This window comes from Zootermopsis nevadensis, unplaced genomic scaffold (assembly GCF_977971745.1).
Source record: "Zootermopsis nevadensis isolate Lab colony 2312 unplaced genomic scaffold, Znev_1.0 Znev_ptg000012l, whole genome shotgun sequence".
Lineage (NCBI taxonomy): Eukaryota > Metazoa > Arthropoda > Insecta > Blattodea > Termopsidae > Zootermopsis > Zootermopsis nevadensis.
In genome coordinates, this window is record NW_028259144.1 from 2106986 (window position 1) to 2124792 (window position 17807).

The 17807-nt window shown below is 41.7% G+C and overlaps 3 protein-coding genes across 4 annotated transcripts in view; 2 read left to right on the forward strand and 1 right to left on the reverse strand.

Moving 5' to 3' along the window:
• The window catches only part of LOC110840259 (uncharacterized), a 341537-nt gene that overhangs the window by 265647 nt on the left and 58083 nt on the right, over positions 1-17807 (reverse strand). The gene's annotated exons all lie outside the window — the stretch shown is intronic.
• LOC110837182 (uncharacterized) lies at positions 129-3409 on the forward strand. 2 transcript variants are annotated; one of them, XM_022079051.2, is made up of 2 exons: positions 129-254; positions 1942-3409. In XM_022079051.2, the coding sequence occupies exon 2, from the start codon at positions 1943-1945 to the stop codon at positions 2975-2977; it is 1035 nt and encodes a 344-aa protein (XP_021934743.1). In that variant the 5' UTR covers positions 129-254; position 1942; the 3' UTR covers positions 2978-3409. The 2 variants fall into 2 exon arrangements, with proteins under 2 accessions (XP_021934743.1, XP_021934742.1); XM_022079050.2 differs by lacking the exon at positions 129-254 and adding an exon at positions 752-843.
• LOC110837181 (E3 ubiquitin-protein ligase SIAH1B) lies at positions 4686-9290 on the forward strand. Its single transcript, XM_022079049.2, has 2 exons — positions 4686-4996; positions 5877-9290. Exons 1-2 carry the CDS (start codon positions 4882-4884, stop codon positions 6749-6751), a joined length of 990 nt encoding a protein of 329 aa, XP_021934741.2. The 5' UTR covers positions 4686-4881; the 3' UTR covers positions 6752-9290.

Genomic DNA, 17807 nt, shown 5'->3' on the forward strand with positions numbered 1-17807 from the left:
TAAATTCCTGGCTCTTATATTTGTTTAAGTTAACACTCTGAACACAATTTCGATTTTATCTCGCAGGAAGATTTAGTGTTGGGGGGGGGGGGAAACTTTTTCGTGGCTTCATATTGATCGCAATGCAAACATTAGCAAACACAATCTTTTATGAACACGCTCGTCTTCATGTTTTTAAACTAACAGCAGCGATACGGTAAGAGTTCCAGTCAACTTCTACCGGACGACTGTGACACTGACTCCGGTCCTGCAAGGTACGTAAATACAACGAATCATTAACTAAAGTCACATTAAAGTATACACGTGGTACGTGTTATTAAATACGCCAATACGGATATATGAATAAATAAATGCGTGTAAGTGTACACAAAATTCGTTTTACGAAACCGATTATGTTCTTCAAACAGCAAAATGTAAACGTCTCTATTATGTAAATGAAACGTCTTCAGACATTGAGAAAGTTACGCAGAAAGTGTTTTTATGCTGAAATGGGCACACTTAGTAAGCTTAAATTATTCTATACAGCTAACTTAAATAAATAATATTCTTAATATGAAGGATTTTTTTTGTAACGAAACGAAATTTAATCCACTCTAACCTTCGTAGGGAGGCTCAGGAACACAACTAAGGGTTTGCTGCACGATGATATTAATTTACTTTGGCGAAAATACAAATTATAGATTCTAGCAAGAAAGTAGGTATATAGTTCGCGACTGTAATCTTGAGACTTGCGGGGCGAGGAAGTGAGGTGAAGGAGGAAGTATAGTAGTACGCTTCGGACTTTCTGCATTCCTTGCAAGTCTCAACACACAACAGACTGCAGGACAAAATCATGATACAAAGGTAACAAATAAACATATGTAAAATGTGGCAAAAATTCAAATATTTGGCAAAGCTGTAAACTAATCTAAATTGCATTCCCGAGTAAATTAAGAGCAGACTAAATTCACGGAATGCTTGCTACCACGAAGTACAGAAAAAACTTATATTTTTGTCATTTAACTAAAAAACATAAACACTGAAGTACACGCACTATACTTTGCCTCTTGTTATGTATACGTGTGAAATAATCTTTTAATTTTTTTTTTTGGATTTCCTTAGAGAAAGATATAACTTGACAGAATTAGACACATGTAGGATAATATTAAGCTTAACTTAATGATAGGCACAGAGGGTGTGGACTGGATTCTATTGCTCAGGACAGGGGCCTGTGGGCAGAATCGACGTAATAAGCCTTCCGCAAGTTCTTGAGTCCTTGAGCTAATATTAGCTTCACAAGGACTAATTCATTATTAATATTTTAATATCAGTGCGTGTGTAATTCAGTCTGAATCCGGTTTTATTTTGCGATCAGTACGAAAAATTACCATCGTACTATACAGACCTATCGTAAAAGAGCATCGTCTTAAAGGCACTTAGTGAGTCTGTCCAGTCGTCCCTTCCATTTAACTGTGTGTTCCGACGACCCAAACAGTAATACAAGGTGTCCCAAAAAGATATATATACACACACATTCGACGAATGAAATAAACCATTGCATACGTCAGCATCCTCACTTGGTGAATTAGCGAATCTAATATAAGTGTAGAGCTACACAGTATGAATAAACTGTCAATATATTTAAGCAGCTCCTCTTACAAGCATTGTCCTAATCGTTTCCCCCCAACCCTTGGATTTATGGGCCTAACAGCAATTATTACTGCTTTTAAAATAAAGCATTGAGACGCTTTAGAAAATTATGATAATATGCAATATCAATAAAATCCTCTCGGGCAATCAGCCGCGTTAACTGGTTACCGTAGTAAACCGACGTTTCGGGAACCAGTTAACGCGGCTGATTGCCCGAGAAGATTTTATTGATTGTACTCGCCGCGAAAGTCTCAAATCCTATAATATGCAACAAATACGTCAAAAAAGTCTGTTTTCTGTCATCTGTAACAGCATGTTCCAGCAGGACGAGACACCGCAGGAGGTCGCTGAAGAATGGAAGCTGAAGAACCGGTACGATGGTCAAAAGTTCGAGCAAATCCAGGAGGAAGGGGGACAACCACCGTATCAGCCCCACCATAAACCTCAATCAGCACATCACCAGCCACAGCCGAGACTTCAAAAAGAAAATATTACAAGCCGCGCCCATGTGGAACGTCAGCATGATGAATCACGTGCTCAATTCTACGTTAATCCAAAACAAAAACAAAAATTAAGGGACTGTAATCCACCCCCAGAACAAGTACAGGATCAGAATCTGATTGAAGATGAATATGAATTTAAATATATGAAGGATTGTATCGATCTGTTGAAACTGGACGAAGATGATGATTTCTGCCAAATTCAGTCTCAAGAATTACCTCAGCACCAAACTGGAGGAAATTCACAAATGTATCAGTTGCAAGGGCAATCCGTTCAGTGCCCTGAAATGATTGACACCGTCAGCCAGCAACCCTACCTAACTGGACAACCAAACAGCGGGCCTCAGAGTCTGCTAATGCATTTAGAAGGGGATCCGAACGAACCCGTTCTTTGTCCGATGGCAAAACTACCTCACGAACCTTGTCTTTGGAAGGGTATTAAGAGGTGGAGGAAAGGTCACATCGAGATGAATCACTACATGTACCTTTCTACAAACAATTACGTCGCCCTGACTTTCAACAGAGTGGCCATACTGAGCGTTTACACTGAATACTTCCTTTGTTACACAGTCACAAAAGACGATCCAAAGAAGTTGTTCTGCGTTGCCCAGCACGCCTGTCAGTCACATAATTGCATGCTGACCTACCAGTACAGGTGTGAGATTCGAGCTGCTAATGGGTACGAGAAGATAACAGAAACGCGACTGGTGGCACATATTGCGGACGATTTCACAACTCTGAATAAACTTGGTAAATGCGTCAGATTTGACGCAGAAGTGATTACGTATTTTGTTGGAACTGATGAGCTGAATGTCAATTTTGAAATTTCAATCCCAGAACCAGTTTAGATTAAGCTTTGCTTTTTTTAAAAAAAAAATTTGTTAGTTCTCACTAATATTTTACTTCTTAGAAAAACGCTTAAATTTATTCTCGGTAAACTGGCACTATTATTACCGCCTTCGACTTCAGCTGTACACAATTATTTTTGCCGTGGACAACTGAAAAATTAGATTTTATTATAAGTGGGCATGACTGAGCTACAGACTAAGATGGCTTTTAATCTTAAATTATAAGTTTGAGAAAAACTAGTATTTTGGAACAAGGAAATAAGAAAATTCTAAGGAGAATGTTTACTTTTAACAAACAGGCATAAGCAGAAATGTGGACAAAATAACTCGCAAAGGTATTTTTAATCCATAATGAAATATTATTACAGTGATTATCTAAAATATCATATGGGGGGCACATGTATGGGGAAATAAATAAATTCATACAGAATTTTTCTCGAAGATTTATTACCTTATTCCCTCTTTAAGCCAGATTAATCCAGTCCGAGCCCTCATACCCTGTTTATTTAAGATAAGTTTTAATATGCTCCATCTAATCTGGATCTCCCAAATAGCTCCTCCCTTCAATTTCTAAAACAAAAATGTATCCATTCTTCATCTCCAATAATCGTGTTACAGGTCTCCCTAACTCAACCTAAATACGTGTTTCTGTTTTAATTATTTGTAGTCAAACCAAATGTATAAGCGATGATCAGTCTGAAACAGGAAATTCTTGATAAACTGAACGAACCCATATCATCGTCACAGCATCGCACAATTCCGCTGACGAGCTGACGTTGGCGTGACAGGCAGCTGCTTGTTAGTGATTAGCTCGCACTTACAGAGCTCGAATACCACACACTTCTGACGTGGCGCTTACAATTTCAGCCACAAGGAGCAAAGTTACACTCAGGCCCAATAAGGCAGATTTGTCCAAGCCCGTTTATTTTTCCTTTGTTCAGAATTTCAATCTTAGAGTGATGTATGACCCGTCAACGCGGACGGAAATTAAACCTCCTTTTGTATTGAACAGCAAAACAGTTTATTTCAGAATTATCTGCGTAATATCGCAGTGAAGTTATAAAAGTTGTAAAATGTTTTTTTTTTATATAAACTAAAATGAATATGACTTCTTCACGTCCAGACTACCGGAAACACAGACTCTTTTGTATTTCTTGCTATCAGAAATTAATTCAATTTTTTTTTCTTCAACGCGCAAACATGCAAGCCTGACGGACAATGAATATTTAATGACGAGATAATCCATCATCCATCGTCTTGATTCTTCTTCTTAAGCACAACATTTTGGAAACTGTCTATAATAGTCATGTGCGTTGTAACACAGCATCGCTGGCTTACTTGTTACTTCTTTTTCATATTTCAATTTAGACTAAATCTTTATTTATTTATCTTGATGAAGGAAACCTCCTGTAAGACCTAGATATGTAGACAGGAGAACAATAAGTGGAAGGAATAAATCCCAGAAACAACTGGGAATCTCTCACAGAGCAACATGTCTCTTCGGGAAAGGGTTTGGTTATGCCTCAGTTAAAACAGTGTTTGTCAGTGTGTTACTCTGTCTTATAATGAATGCATACTTGTCTACATATCCAACAGTAGTTCGTTGAAGTATCGGAAAACAGCCGACAGCCGCAAGATCCTGTTCAACCAAGATAATATCTTATCAGCTTGTGTGTTTGTTTGTTAACTTGTTGCAGACTATGTTCCTTGACATTTCTGTTCATTTCTGTATATTTACCGCACTCCCTGAGAACAGCCATTTAAAGATTTGAGGTAATCACTGGAGTTCTTAAGATTGTTTAACTGCGTTGTAGCGTGCCAAGACGCTATCGCAGTAGGCAGGATGCGTTGTCGAGACTGTAGGAGGATTCGATCCTGATTTACGCGGACACAGCACAGTTGACATGACCGAGTCGCCAGTACCGCCGCTGAGGCAGCGCGAGATGAATGCTAAGAAGTGGCTGAGAGGACACGTCACGAACTGGCCGCAGTGGTTACCGAGGATTGCCAAAAACAGAGGTACGTAACTCTCGCTCGTTTGCTTTTGTTGGTGTCTACTGCTGAAGAGAAGCTGTTTTATGATTCTGAAAGGAAGGAATGTGGGAAATTTGAGTCGGGGCCTTCTTTCCACACTTCAGTATATACAGAACGCGCCATTCCCCATTACTAATTTCATCCTACTCGTACTTTAGTCGTCCTCAGACCTAACTGGACCTTAAGTGGAACCCTTTTGTACACTCCCTTATCAAAAACAAGAATTACCCTAAGTGAACCCAGAGTAAAATAACTCAGGGGACGGTAAGTACACATGCACTGACCGAGATTGAAACTCGCGGTGTTGGAAAATTGTAAAGAGCAGGAAGATAAATACGGAAAAAAACCCAGATCAGGCCTGTTAAAGTATACTTTAAAGTAGCAGATGTGAGAGTAGTGATTAGAGTAATCTGGCTGAGGGTACGGACCAGTGGAAGGTTTTGTAAACACGATTGTGAACGATCTGTTTCCAAAATATCCCGAGAATATTTGACTAGTTTGCGACTGTCAGCTTCTAAAGAATGCGAAGTTAGCACAATGGCCGAAATAAGCTTCTCATAGACTGGCTTATTTCGAACCACATTTTTATCTGGTAATAAATTATCCTTATTCAGATTTTACTAATTTTACGTTGTCTGCGCACATAAATAAATACTGGTATAATAGGCTACGACCGACTTGTTACAAATCCGTAAGATACCCGCTTTGGCAGTATGAGTCCTTGCATGATCACCTTCTCAACTTACACGAAGCCATGTAGCACACGAACTTCAAAATTAGGCGATTACGTACTCATTAACTTAATTGCCTGCCATGACATAGCTACCCAGACATTTTACAATGTCCCTGTATTTCGTAACTCTAGATTCCACCAACCCAGACCTCACTGACGCCGCCAAACCTGAAGACTTGGAGAAAAGCATCCTCAAAATCCTAGAATGCCCGGTGTGCATGGAGTACATGACACCTCCGATAGTGTTCTGCCAGAATGGACACAACATTTGCAGCAGCTGCAGACCTAGCCTTGAGACGTGCCCGACTTGCAGACATCCAATTCTGCAGGCACGTAACTACTCTCTGGAGGACGTCTGCTACAAGCTTAACTACCCATGCAAATTCCACGAAGAAGGCTGTGAAGAAATGTTCTCAGGGGAATTTATCAAGGAACACCAAGCCATGTGCCATCATGGAACTCACCCCTGTCCATTGGGCAGAATTCCAGAAATTGATTGCGACTGGAACGGAAAGTTCGCGGAACTCGTCACACATCTGGAAAGCCAACACGAAGACCGCATCTGCTCAGACGCCAAATTTCTTTCCCCTGAAACAAGTAGCTCTGCCTCCGTAGTCCTGGTGCACAACGAGATATTCATCTTCTACAAGTGTTTTGGGGACAGTAAGTGTTGCTGCGTTGTGCAAATTTTTGGCACCAGGGCTCAGGCATCGGGCTTCAAGTATAAAGTGAAGCTAAGTGCTGAGAACAAGATAGAGAAGTTGTCACAGGTGAACCTGGTGCGTGGCATCACTGAGGGGTTCGACGCGACGTTCAGAGCTGGACACTGCGTGAGGCTGGATGCGGAAGTGGTCTCACGTTATGTTGTGGGCGGGGTGATGGACCTTCAAGTGGAAGTGAGCTACACAAAAGCAAAGGAACTCGATGCAGCTGAGCAGTGCAGGGTCAGGAACAGCGGATTCCGATCCGCAATCTCCGGCCGCAGTTGCTGGCACTGGTGCAAGTGAAGGCGGTAGGGACCCATCATTTCAGAACCAAGAAAGACAGAGTTTCGCTAAATAACAATGCTATTGCTCAAGTGTTTAAAAGTCTTGCTTTATCGACCCTAACATAGCCTGTAACTCTGTTAACTTTTACAAATTATTATACGAAAAGTCGGCGAAGCAATCATCTGTATTTGATGCACCCCAGACATCGAGGTTTTCTTCAGTCTCTCAAAGAAAATACTGTAATAATGCCTTCAAATACAAGTGTTACGTATGTCACACCATTCCCAATTAACCGTTCAGAATATCTTTCCCAATAATAATTTGGGCTTTCTCTTAATTAGAAAGAAAAATGTTGCACGCCTTTACAAGCATAAGAAAGCGGATTTAAAAAGCTCTGAAACGACCATTTTTCTCGTTTAGAGATTACAAATGTTATTATAATGAACCCATTTAATACATAATGCCCTTGTTACGAAGTTCATGACATTACAGTTCCGTTGATTATGTGAGATTGGAAGCAATTCTGCCCCTTTTGTGTGGTCATGGGAAAAGGTGAGTGAATTACAGTAGCGACTAGTAACGGAGAGGTGGCATCATCATGTGACATACCATAGAACACATTTCCATTCTATTTGGCACAAATTACTAATATAATTCCCACCCCTAGAGGCCCGGAATTTTTAAAAGTCTTTAAACGCGATTCACCAATATTAATGATCAATATTTCTCATCATATTTTCAACACGTCACGTAGAATCACATCACATTGTGTTGTTGAACACAAAAGTGCTGCAATCAACGTTGTATCACATGTAAATTTACGATTATGAAGGTAATTGAGTATCAAACTCCCCCAGTCCCATGATTACAGCCCGGGGTTCGAGACTAGACACCGACCTTATTGCATCTGTAACCTTATTATAATGTCATGGTATGACTCATATGAGGCAGATCACTGATTGCAGCATTCATCAACACGTCACCCTTAATAATGCTCTGGTTTCGACCCCCACCTACCGAGAAATGACGTAAAATACCCTTCAAAATTCGTACACCTTCGCGCAAAAAAATAGGTGTGCATACAGTTTGGTAATTCAGAAATATTTGATTTGAAGGCCTCACAAATTGTTTATATTTATCACTCCGTTCATTAATCGAGTTATTTGCCACATGGGTCATGAAATTATTTTCTTGCTATTTAAGAGGTTATATAACTTGCAATGAGATGAAAAGATGATCACGTAGTGTTAGTATGCAAGCATTCGTCTAGAAACCCCGAGGAAAGTTACAAAGACCAGCAGACTACACGGAAACACTTTCAAGGTTCGAACAAGATACCTCTCGAATAGAAGTCTACAATGTTACCGCTGTCCGAATGCTCTCAGGAAAACTGCAGAAACCCACCACGTAAGATTTGAGGTTTTCACAGCGGCGAGTATGAAGATTTCTGTCTTTTTGGTTGTTGCGCTGTGTAGTCTGGTCGATGTTAATCAACGTATCAGAGGTCATAATGAATCGCCCTGATGACGGAGGCAGTATGACCTCTGAAACGTTGGTAAACATCGACCAGACTACACAGCGCAACAACCCAGAAGACGGAAATCTTATTTTTAATCGCCCTGATGACGGAGGCAGTATGACCTCTGAAACGTTGGTTAACATCGACCAGACTACACAGCGCAACAACCCAGAAGACAGATGTCTTCAAAAACCCACCAGCTGATAAAATCCTGAATCCAGTTCACCCTTTGACAGTAGACCACTTCTTAGACTCATTTTAATATTATAACTAAATTATACATCCAGGTCTTCCAAGAGGACCGTGTAGCAACACCTAATCACCATGGCAACAGTTTCCCATGCGTGTGTACTAGGCTGTAATATCCGGCCATTTCTACATAGCTGGTGACATTTTAGTTTCTTTCAGCGACGACAGAGTGCTAACCAAGGCAGTATCCAGTCAACTGTATGCGGTTGAATCAGCAAGATAAGGTGTCATGACCTCATTAAAAAGGCATATCCAGGCACAGAGCTCAAAGCTTCCAGGAAATGATGTCATTCTCGCTGCTGCGTTAACAAACAGTTATGAGCTTTGTCTCTCGTAGTGTCCTTCAGAGCCAGCTGGCAAAAGATATAATAAGACAACAGAGCCGCGTAAGAAAGAAACACACAGAGAAATAAATAAAGGACGTAAAAATGGCACTTTCAATGAAATATCAATCTCATTAACATCTATTTACATTCATTTTAAAATAATGTGGCAGACATGTTTATAGCTGTATAATAAAATAATTTCTGCCTCTACGGAGTGTAAAATCTATGCTGTTAACTGGCCCAAAGGACGTCATTTTAAATCTGTGTGTGTGGCAGCGTATCGCACTCGTAACAGGGAGGCCATGTCTGCGCGTCCGACCTAATGTTTCATCTCAGAAACTACATGACGAATTTCGATTTAATTTGGCATAGGAGACTGCACTAACATTTGTCGGGAGGATTTCAATTTTGTATCTGGCAGTGTGTTATAAACCCTGTATTTCAATAAATTTCTCCAAAACAATTAGCCGTGTAACAAATTATTAAACGCTCTAACAATTTTTAAATAACTTCGTTGTTTAAACATTTATTTATAGTTTATTTAACGACTCTGTCAGAAGCTCTTAACTAATGTAAGCTATAGAGCACCGAATGATAACATTATTAATGAAAGACAAATCAGAAAGAAATTTCGAAGGAGGTGTTTCGACTGGCATTATTGCAGCATTTGTCAGGACAGAGTGAGGAAAACTACGAAAGGAAACCTCACCAACGATAACCGGTCTCTGAGACTGTGAGATTCCTATCACATTATTTCCGTTAAATCTCTGTTTACTATTTCATTTGATTGTCTTGTTAAATAAACAGAGATGGCAGCGAGTCCAAGGGTGCATTTGCTTGACCGTCTCTCCCGAAATGGAAAGATACAGAAAGATGATAAATTAGTCTGGATTGTAGCTACATGACTTACAGCTCAGATTATTAAACAGTAAACCAATTTAAAGGCATTCCCACAAACGATGATCTAGGCATCTTTCGTGAAAACTAATTTTGCTCTAACACATGCTGTTTAAGTGTTAGATTCGGTTCAGAGAACCGAAAGAACGCGTCTGATTATGCGTTTGAAATCACTGTGCACCGGAATGACAAGAGGAAAAACGCTTTGTACCGCTAACTTATCTCGTAGAATTCGACGACACTGCGTCTGTGCAAAAACGGGTTAAGGTACAGTTTATTACGCATTAGTTTGAAACGGACATCCTAAAAACCTTTGATGTTGCCTTTGTATCACACGTCCACACCGACTTATTCAGAATGGTCACTTCCATTCAGCTTTCCGACCGTATATTAAGCACGAGTCTAATTTTGTCGTGCGTGCTACAAGCCCTGCGCATCCCATCCTTGATTTTTCATCCTAATAATGCTTGGTGACGCTTCTCACGTGCTTTTCTCCAGTCTCTTTATTACTACTAGTACTAATATATTATTGCTATAATTTTTCCCAGGGAAAATGTACCCGCTTAAAAAATACCTAGCCCGCATTCATACAATTTATGACATTCATGTGCGTATGAAACGGAATATATTGTAATTTCACGGTATTTCGGTGTGAGTTGTCTACATAATGACGAACTAAAAAATCTGTACTCCTTCCCCAGTGTTGTGAGGGTGATTAAGTCGAGAAGAATGAGATGGGCGGTGCATGTGGCGTGCATGGATGGGACAAGGGTGTTCACCGGGTGTTGGTTGGGAAGCCTGAGGGGAAGAGACCGCTGGGGAGACCTAGACGTAGATGGGAGGATAATCTCAGGCGGGATCAATGGGAGATAGGAGTTGAAGGAGGCTGGATTTTGTTGGCCCAGGACAGGGTCCGGTGGAGGGCTTTGGTTAATTTGGTGATGAACCTTCGGGTTCGGTAAGCCATCTAGTTGGTTGGGTCCACAATTCGGGAATCCTGAAGGGAAGAGACCGCTGGGGAGACCTAAACGTAGATGGGAGGATAATCTCAGGCGGGATCTATGGGAGATTTTGTTGGCCCAAGACAGGGTCCGGTGGAGGGCTTTGGTTAATTCGGTGATGAACCTTCGGGTTCGGTAAGCCATCTGGTTGGTTGGGTCCACTATTTGGGAAGCCTGAGGGGAAGAGACCGCTGGGGAGACCTAGACGTAGATGGGAGGATAATCTCAGGCGGGATCAATGGGAGATAGGAGTTGAAGGAGGCTGGATTTTGTTGGCCCAGGACAGGGTCCGGTGGAGGGCTTTGGTTAATTCGGTGATGAACCTTCGGGTTCGCTAAGCCATCTACGTAGTTACTTAGTTGCCTGGTGGTGAGATTTGTTACCTTCTTGCTCGAAAATAATGAGACAGAAGTTTGGAAACAAGTGTAAATATCTTGCATCACTACGAATATTCGCCAGACTCACCCCGGTACAAGTTTTGAACACAAGGGAGGATAGACCGAGAGGGAGGGGTGGGTGGAAAATGGTTCCATTGAATTAATTCAGTATTTACAAGGCGGTTGGTTAGTCAGTGCTCGTAAATTATGAACGTGTTCAAACTTTAACGAAAAGAAGAAGGAAAAAACTATACACTATGCACACGTGTGAAATGGTGCGTTATATGATTCGGTGAGTTGTGCTCAAAGGGTTGAAACTACCCTTTCACCCCACCCACTCTTCCATCTCCTTTTAAAACTTTGATCCCCTCGGAACCCACGGCATGTTCACTGACTAACTATCCCGCAAGCAGAAGTGAAAATGGTGCTTCAGTATGGCCAGGATGGGGTGGGGGTGAAATTTTAAAAAGTGCACCTTTCGTATGTAAATCGCTTTGCTGTTTCCCTCATTTCACCCCCCTCCCAGCCACCCCTGCTTTTATTTATGACCCAGGAACATCTTAACCACTCCATGGCCCACTTTGAGCTCACAAACTTGTCGACCACAGCATGCAAATGTTTCAGCTTCTAATTAACATATTCCCCGCTTAGGGCCGTGTTTGTAGGATGGCACCCGGTTTTTCAAATGAAGAGCGTCCGGCGGACAAAGACGTCTGCATTATTTTTCTTTCAGAGAAACTGATTTAGTTGTTTATTTTTAGGTCATCCCTGGTAACATCCGACAACTCTAGCGCGTTTTTCTGTTGTTACCTACAGAATTTTAAGTCGTGATACAATGTTAAACGTCGTGAAAGGTCATTGCGAACAAGCAAGGGTCTACAGAGCATAAAATATAATTTAGTGAGACTTCATGTTCTCATGGTAACGAGTATGAAGATGGCTGTCTTCAGAGATCTTACTCCGTGCTGTCTGGCAGCTAATGACCGACGTTTCGGAGGTGCTTGCTACGTCCATTATCAGGTCGATGCGATGGCCATGATGATGGAAGTAGTACGTTCCTCTGAAACGTCGGTCACTATGGACCAGATTACGATCAGCTGGATAATATTTTTTTTAGGAAATAACCACTCTTTACAGTGAGAATCATACGAAACCCACAAATACAAAATATAAAATTACTGACTGTTTAAGCAGGTGGTGCATATAGTTACCATTAAACTTTACAGGACACGGGAGTCATTCGTGACCCCAACACTAAGTAGGCTGAAGCCAGAACCCTAGTATCAACGAAACAATCAGGTTCTGCCTCTAATATTGGATTTCGTGGTAAAAATTGCACACCAAGCAATCCATCGGAGTCAACGAGAAATCCGTAAACAGTTCGATACGACGCCACGAGGGGCGCCAGATATCAAATTGTGACCCTGTGTTGACTTAAAAGTGGTCTAAGTGCATTCCATACACATGGATGTATAATCCCGGACACAGGTTGACGGATAAGCTCTGTAGATCTATAAACGAGTTCTCTTGAGGTCAAACAGAACGAAGAACTCGCTTTTCTTAATTTCTGTTCCATTATGGAAGGACTTGAGCGACTTTATGGCATTGTGCTAAACACTTGTAAAGTATTATTCGTATCATTTTGAACAGAGATAAATTCTATAATGGATGAGAAGGCTGTAACGTCTTTCTGTTTGACATTCCTGCCTTCAAGACGGCGTCTCCTTCTGACGGCAGTAAACAAAGCGTCACCCAAGCGAGCGCCGTCTTACAGCAACACCCCCCCCCCTTCCCCCCTCAGAACCCCACAATTAATAGCATCTAATAAGACGCGTTCAACATCACAAAGCAGTGATAAAAGTCCTGGAAGCCTCCTCTTAAGCTCGGGTGGGGGGGGGGGGGGGGAATGAGTGAAAATCCCCTCACAAACGCCCACGGCTACAGAATGTTCTCCTGCCTCACTCTTTCTTATTTGCATGTTACAACAGAACAAGTATAAAAGGACGAAACGTCGCTTCGTATTTGAGTGGGCACAGATTCGAATCCCGACTCGAAGACAGCTAATGCTGGCAATGATTTTTGCCATTTCTCCCAGCATCTCCATAGACTAAATTAAAATAAATCCCTGTAGTTAAACAATATACAAGAGACTCGACTCTCCTTAAAAAGGTGTACGAATTATTAAACAAATATCATCTCCGCGAAGGACTGCGGATAATTTAAAGTTCATGACCATAAACTGATATCAGTCACGAAGAAGTAAGTTCGCCACGTAGAAACAGAAAGCAATGCTCGATATTACAGCACACATGTTTAGAATCAGAACACAATGTAGCTTTGTTCGACGTAAAGGTCGCCTTTTCATCACATGAAAAGGTACGACCACCATTCAAACACTGCGTATGCTCTAACATTTGAATCGACATTTCTGCAAAGGTTATGACGTTGTGGCGTAACCATCCGATCGGATCCGCGTTCCTACACGAGACAACCATTTCCATGCAGGAATAAACAGCGAACAGAGGTCTGGGCTCGAACTGCAGCCTGGCGCACGCTCTAAAATTTAATTAGAAACAACTAAGAACGCAGGGTTGTCAGAACGATGAGTCTGATCGGACAGGGCAGCCTGTAAAATGCTATTTACTTTAAACTTTTGAAGCCGAAGGTCGTTTAAATATTAATTTACAATCCATTCTTTAACGCAAAGAAAATACATTCATACGTGACACAAACCACATAAGGGAATTCTGGTGAATCTGATTAATTGCGTGTTGACAAGCCTCTAAGCCCACGACACAGGACTGTGTATCCGTCCGTCACTGGTCTTCTAGTAATTCTACAAATTTATTATATTAATATTCTAGTAATTCTACAAATTTATAACTTGTGTTGGGCAAGGCCGTGGTCTAGGCATCACGGAGTTTTCCTCCGGGGGCTTCCCCGGTTTCTCCGTGGCATCCCAACAATTACTCCACTCACACACAGAAGAAGGCAATGGCAAACCACTTCTGATCATCTCTGCCAAGAATGTATATGAACAGGTCCCAGTCCGAGAAAAGGATGGAAGGATCCTGTTCATATGGACCTGTCGTCAGACAGAACACTACAAATAAAAAATACATCCTCGGTTACGCAGCTAATAAGTTGAGCTTCATACATTAAGAACTTCGTTCTTGTGCTTTGAAACATTTTCCCTATATTCTGACGGGGAATAGACGTGTAAAGTAAAAGTGGACTTTGGTACGAGACCAAACCATGAAACAGCAAAGACTATGTGACGTTACAAAAGATTAAGCCAGCTTTTTATCGGAACATTAACAGTTTAATACACTCATAACCCCTGATATTTGTATCACTCGGGGCGAAGCATATAACCAGCTGCTGGTTGGTAAAAAGTTAAACTTCTAAAATAGACAAGTGAGTTAAAGCGAGGCGCCGTTAGCACGTCGGGTGTGATCCCATCGTAACACGAGGTGCCGGCGGCTTTGAGAATGATTTGCATCTGTTTTAAAACTGTTTTAACAACATTTTATATCACAAGAGATCAAAATATTCTCCATGTTAATGGAAAAACCACGTAACAGACCGAACGTACTGATTCAGTGGTTAATATTGACGTTCTCCGGGACTATTAGAACAAAACATTGTACCATATTGCACCGTCTTCGCAGCGGACACGTGCACTCCGTGTCTTTGAACCAACAGAACGACCCTCCAAAATGTTTAATTCTTAACATCCTGTAATCAAAATAATAAACAACACACGAGTGATTTCGGAAACCCTTCTGTTGCGATTACTACCTGATTACCTGTCTCAAATTCGCGTCCGTCACGGAACTAGGATTTATCGCCGCCAAATTAAAGTTCGCCACACCAGTCACTGGAGCCACCACGCCCCACACAAGTGGGTCAGCCAGAGGTCGGCTGCCGTGTCAGAGGGCAGTTTGGGTCAGGACACACGAGGGGCGGAACACCTGGTAGCAGCCGGGACCCCTCCCTCTGGGGGGTTGTCACGGAAATTGTTTGCACGCTCCGGTACAATCACCGCGAACAGGTGTTAGGCTTAATTCATTGCAGTGAATCCTGGCTCCTTACTACTGCAAGTGGTTCACAGCTTTTCGTAGAAATGACCTCCCCCTCCAGACTTAAGCTACACCGACGAAATAACAGCCTGTCCCTGTGTCTAAGGACATCGACGCGAAGACGGCGTTCAGTGAATTAACCTTGCCTGTAGGTGAGGGATCTTCTGGGTTTTGTAGGTAGCGAACAACGTTTCGGAGGAAATAATCGATTACATCTTCAGGGACAAGACTACGGGACGTCACAACCCAGAAGACCACAACCGAATTTTCACCGTCGTGAGACTATCAGATCTCAGACTGACAGTAGTAGATACAGTGGGTGACCAACTTCACGTTCCTACCGCCTTAACCCCAGGGTGGTCTCGACGTGGTAATTAAGAGTGAAATACTTTACATGGCAGGGATCGAATTCCTTTAACCCATTCCGCAGCCAATCGGCTGATACTGACTATGGCACTTGAACAAAATGTTTAAATGAAGTTAATTTCGAATGAACGACTAAGGTGAAGTGCATGGATAATCCAGGAGAACAACGAATTGGGCACACAAGCTGTGCCGACAGGTTTCCGCGACGCGGTGCTGAATTCATGTTAGTAACCGGGCACGCGGAAGACTTGCTGTCAGTGGTGCGTGCCCTGGCAGAAGGTCGCGTGTCCCTGATCTCTGCGGGGAGCCACGATTACCCACCCTTTCTTAAACGGAATGCAGAGCACAGAAACAAATGCTTTCGCCTTGTTACTGTTACTGCCGCGACAATCCTCATACTTCTCACGGTAATGTGACAGGTTACGAAACACTCGGAAGCGTCAGTTTACATGGTTTTGCTACAATATTCCGGGCAGTTCTCAGAAAACGACCAAAAACCGCGTTTAATCTTTCATGGTCACGATGGTTTCTTTACTCTGTGTAGCCTTATGAAAAATCAGAAGTTAATAAAGGCCCATCTGTCTATATAACAAGCAATAGTTAGTTTAATGGTAAGAATTTGCCGTGAAGGGAAATTGGACCTTAACCCTTTGAAGCCGAAGATCGTCTGAATATTATTTACGAATTCAGTCCGTACCGCGAAGAAAACACTACACCTCACCATTACGAAAATCAGCTGGTTAACCCTTTGAAGCCGAAGCTCGTCTTCATAATATTTACGAATCCAGACCGTACCGCGAAGAAAACACTTCACTTAACCATTAGAAGTCGAATCAGGCGGTACCACATAAGATTTAACAAAAGAACATCCCGGTCAAAGCCTTAAGGGTCAATATTTATGAATGTGTATTGTTATAACAGTCGCCTTGGTAATGCTGTTAAGGTATTTTGGGCCTTATGGGATAATATTTATGACTACGTGTGATTACTACTTTAGATTTTCACATTGTTCTTGAGGGTCAGAATACATTTTTCCGTGGGCCGTACTTAGCGCAGCAAAAGCATACTCTTGACTGATTCCTCAGCTACATATAACGACGCGTTTTCGACAGCGTAAGTTACACACAGTTCATCGAGTCTTATAGAATGGACTACTGATATTGTCGACGAACCTCAATCAAGACAACGCTTCCGAAGGACGAGTTTCAAATTGGGAACTTCCCACATCCGAAGCTGGGGGTCTCAGCCACTCAACCGTGAAATTTAGGAACAGACTATTGGCCGTAATAATAGACTTCTACGCAGAGATATCATCATTATGACGAACCGGTAAGTGGGCGATATTAGGATCTTGAATTACGTCTATGAAAATTATAACCCAGTCCCCTCATTTACTGAATACATTCGTGACAAAATACTATAACATGTAGCAGACCGGAGTTATGATTTCATCATGCAGCTATTACGAACCCCCCTGTGATTTTTACGAGCATAAAATTTTTAATTCCGGATACGAATCATAACATAAATTAATAGTCGTTTCTCCCCTTGCCAAGCAACGTAAATTCTATCTTAAATCAAGAATCTTGTCATTACTTTATTCCTGTTATGGTCATCATTTGGTTACAGCCAATGTAATGCAATTATTTACCATTTTATAGTGTTAGCAACATTTGTTCGTGCGGTATGACGCTTGCCATAAATTAACAAACGACTGTAATAATTCGCAAAGGGAACGCTTTGTTATCCTGTAACATTGACATTACAAAGAAGCCCTCTTCCATCTATTAACGGCCTACAGTACTACTTATTGCGCGTGTCCAATACACGCAGTACTATAATGCAGATTCAGCGTTTTGCACATTTGATATCTGACATAGGGTTCGATTCCGTCTTAAGAAGCTAATAATACGTTCAGCTAGTCAAGAAATCACTGGTTCATTACCATGTTCACAACAGCTCGTCTGTCTTGAGTCAGATGAATCTATTCCACGCCCGAACACTCTTGTTTTTTTTGAGAATGTCTGCCTAGTTAACAGTTGAACAATTCCACGTGTTTGCGACTACGAACAACGGACATCAGAACATTTCACTTTTGTGACAAATGAAAGTTCATTACGAGGAAAGTTGTTATATCATTTTATTGTTCAACAAGCAGCTAAGCTGTCCTCATTAATGCAACAATTACGAGGGCGGGGAAGAGCGGGTTAATATTGCAGCCTTCAGCTTTGTCGCGTCTAGATGATCAACTGTTTGC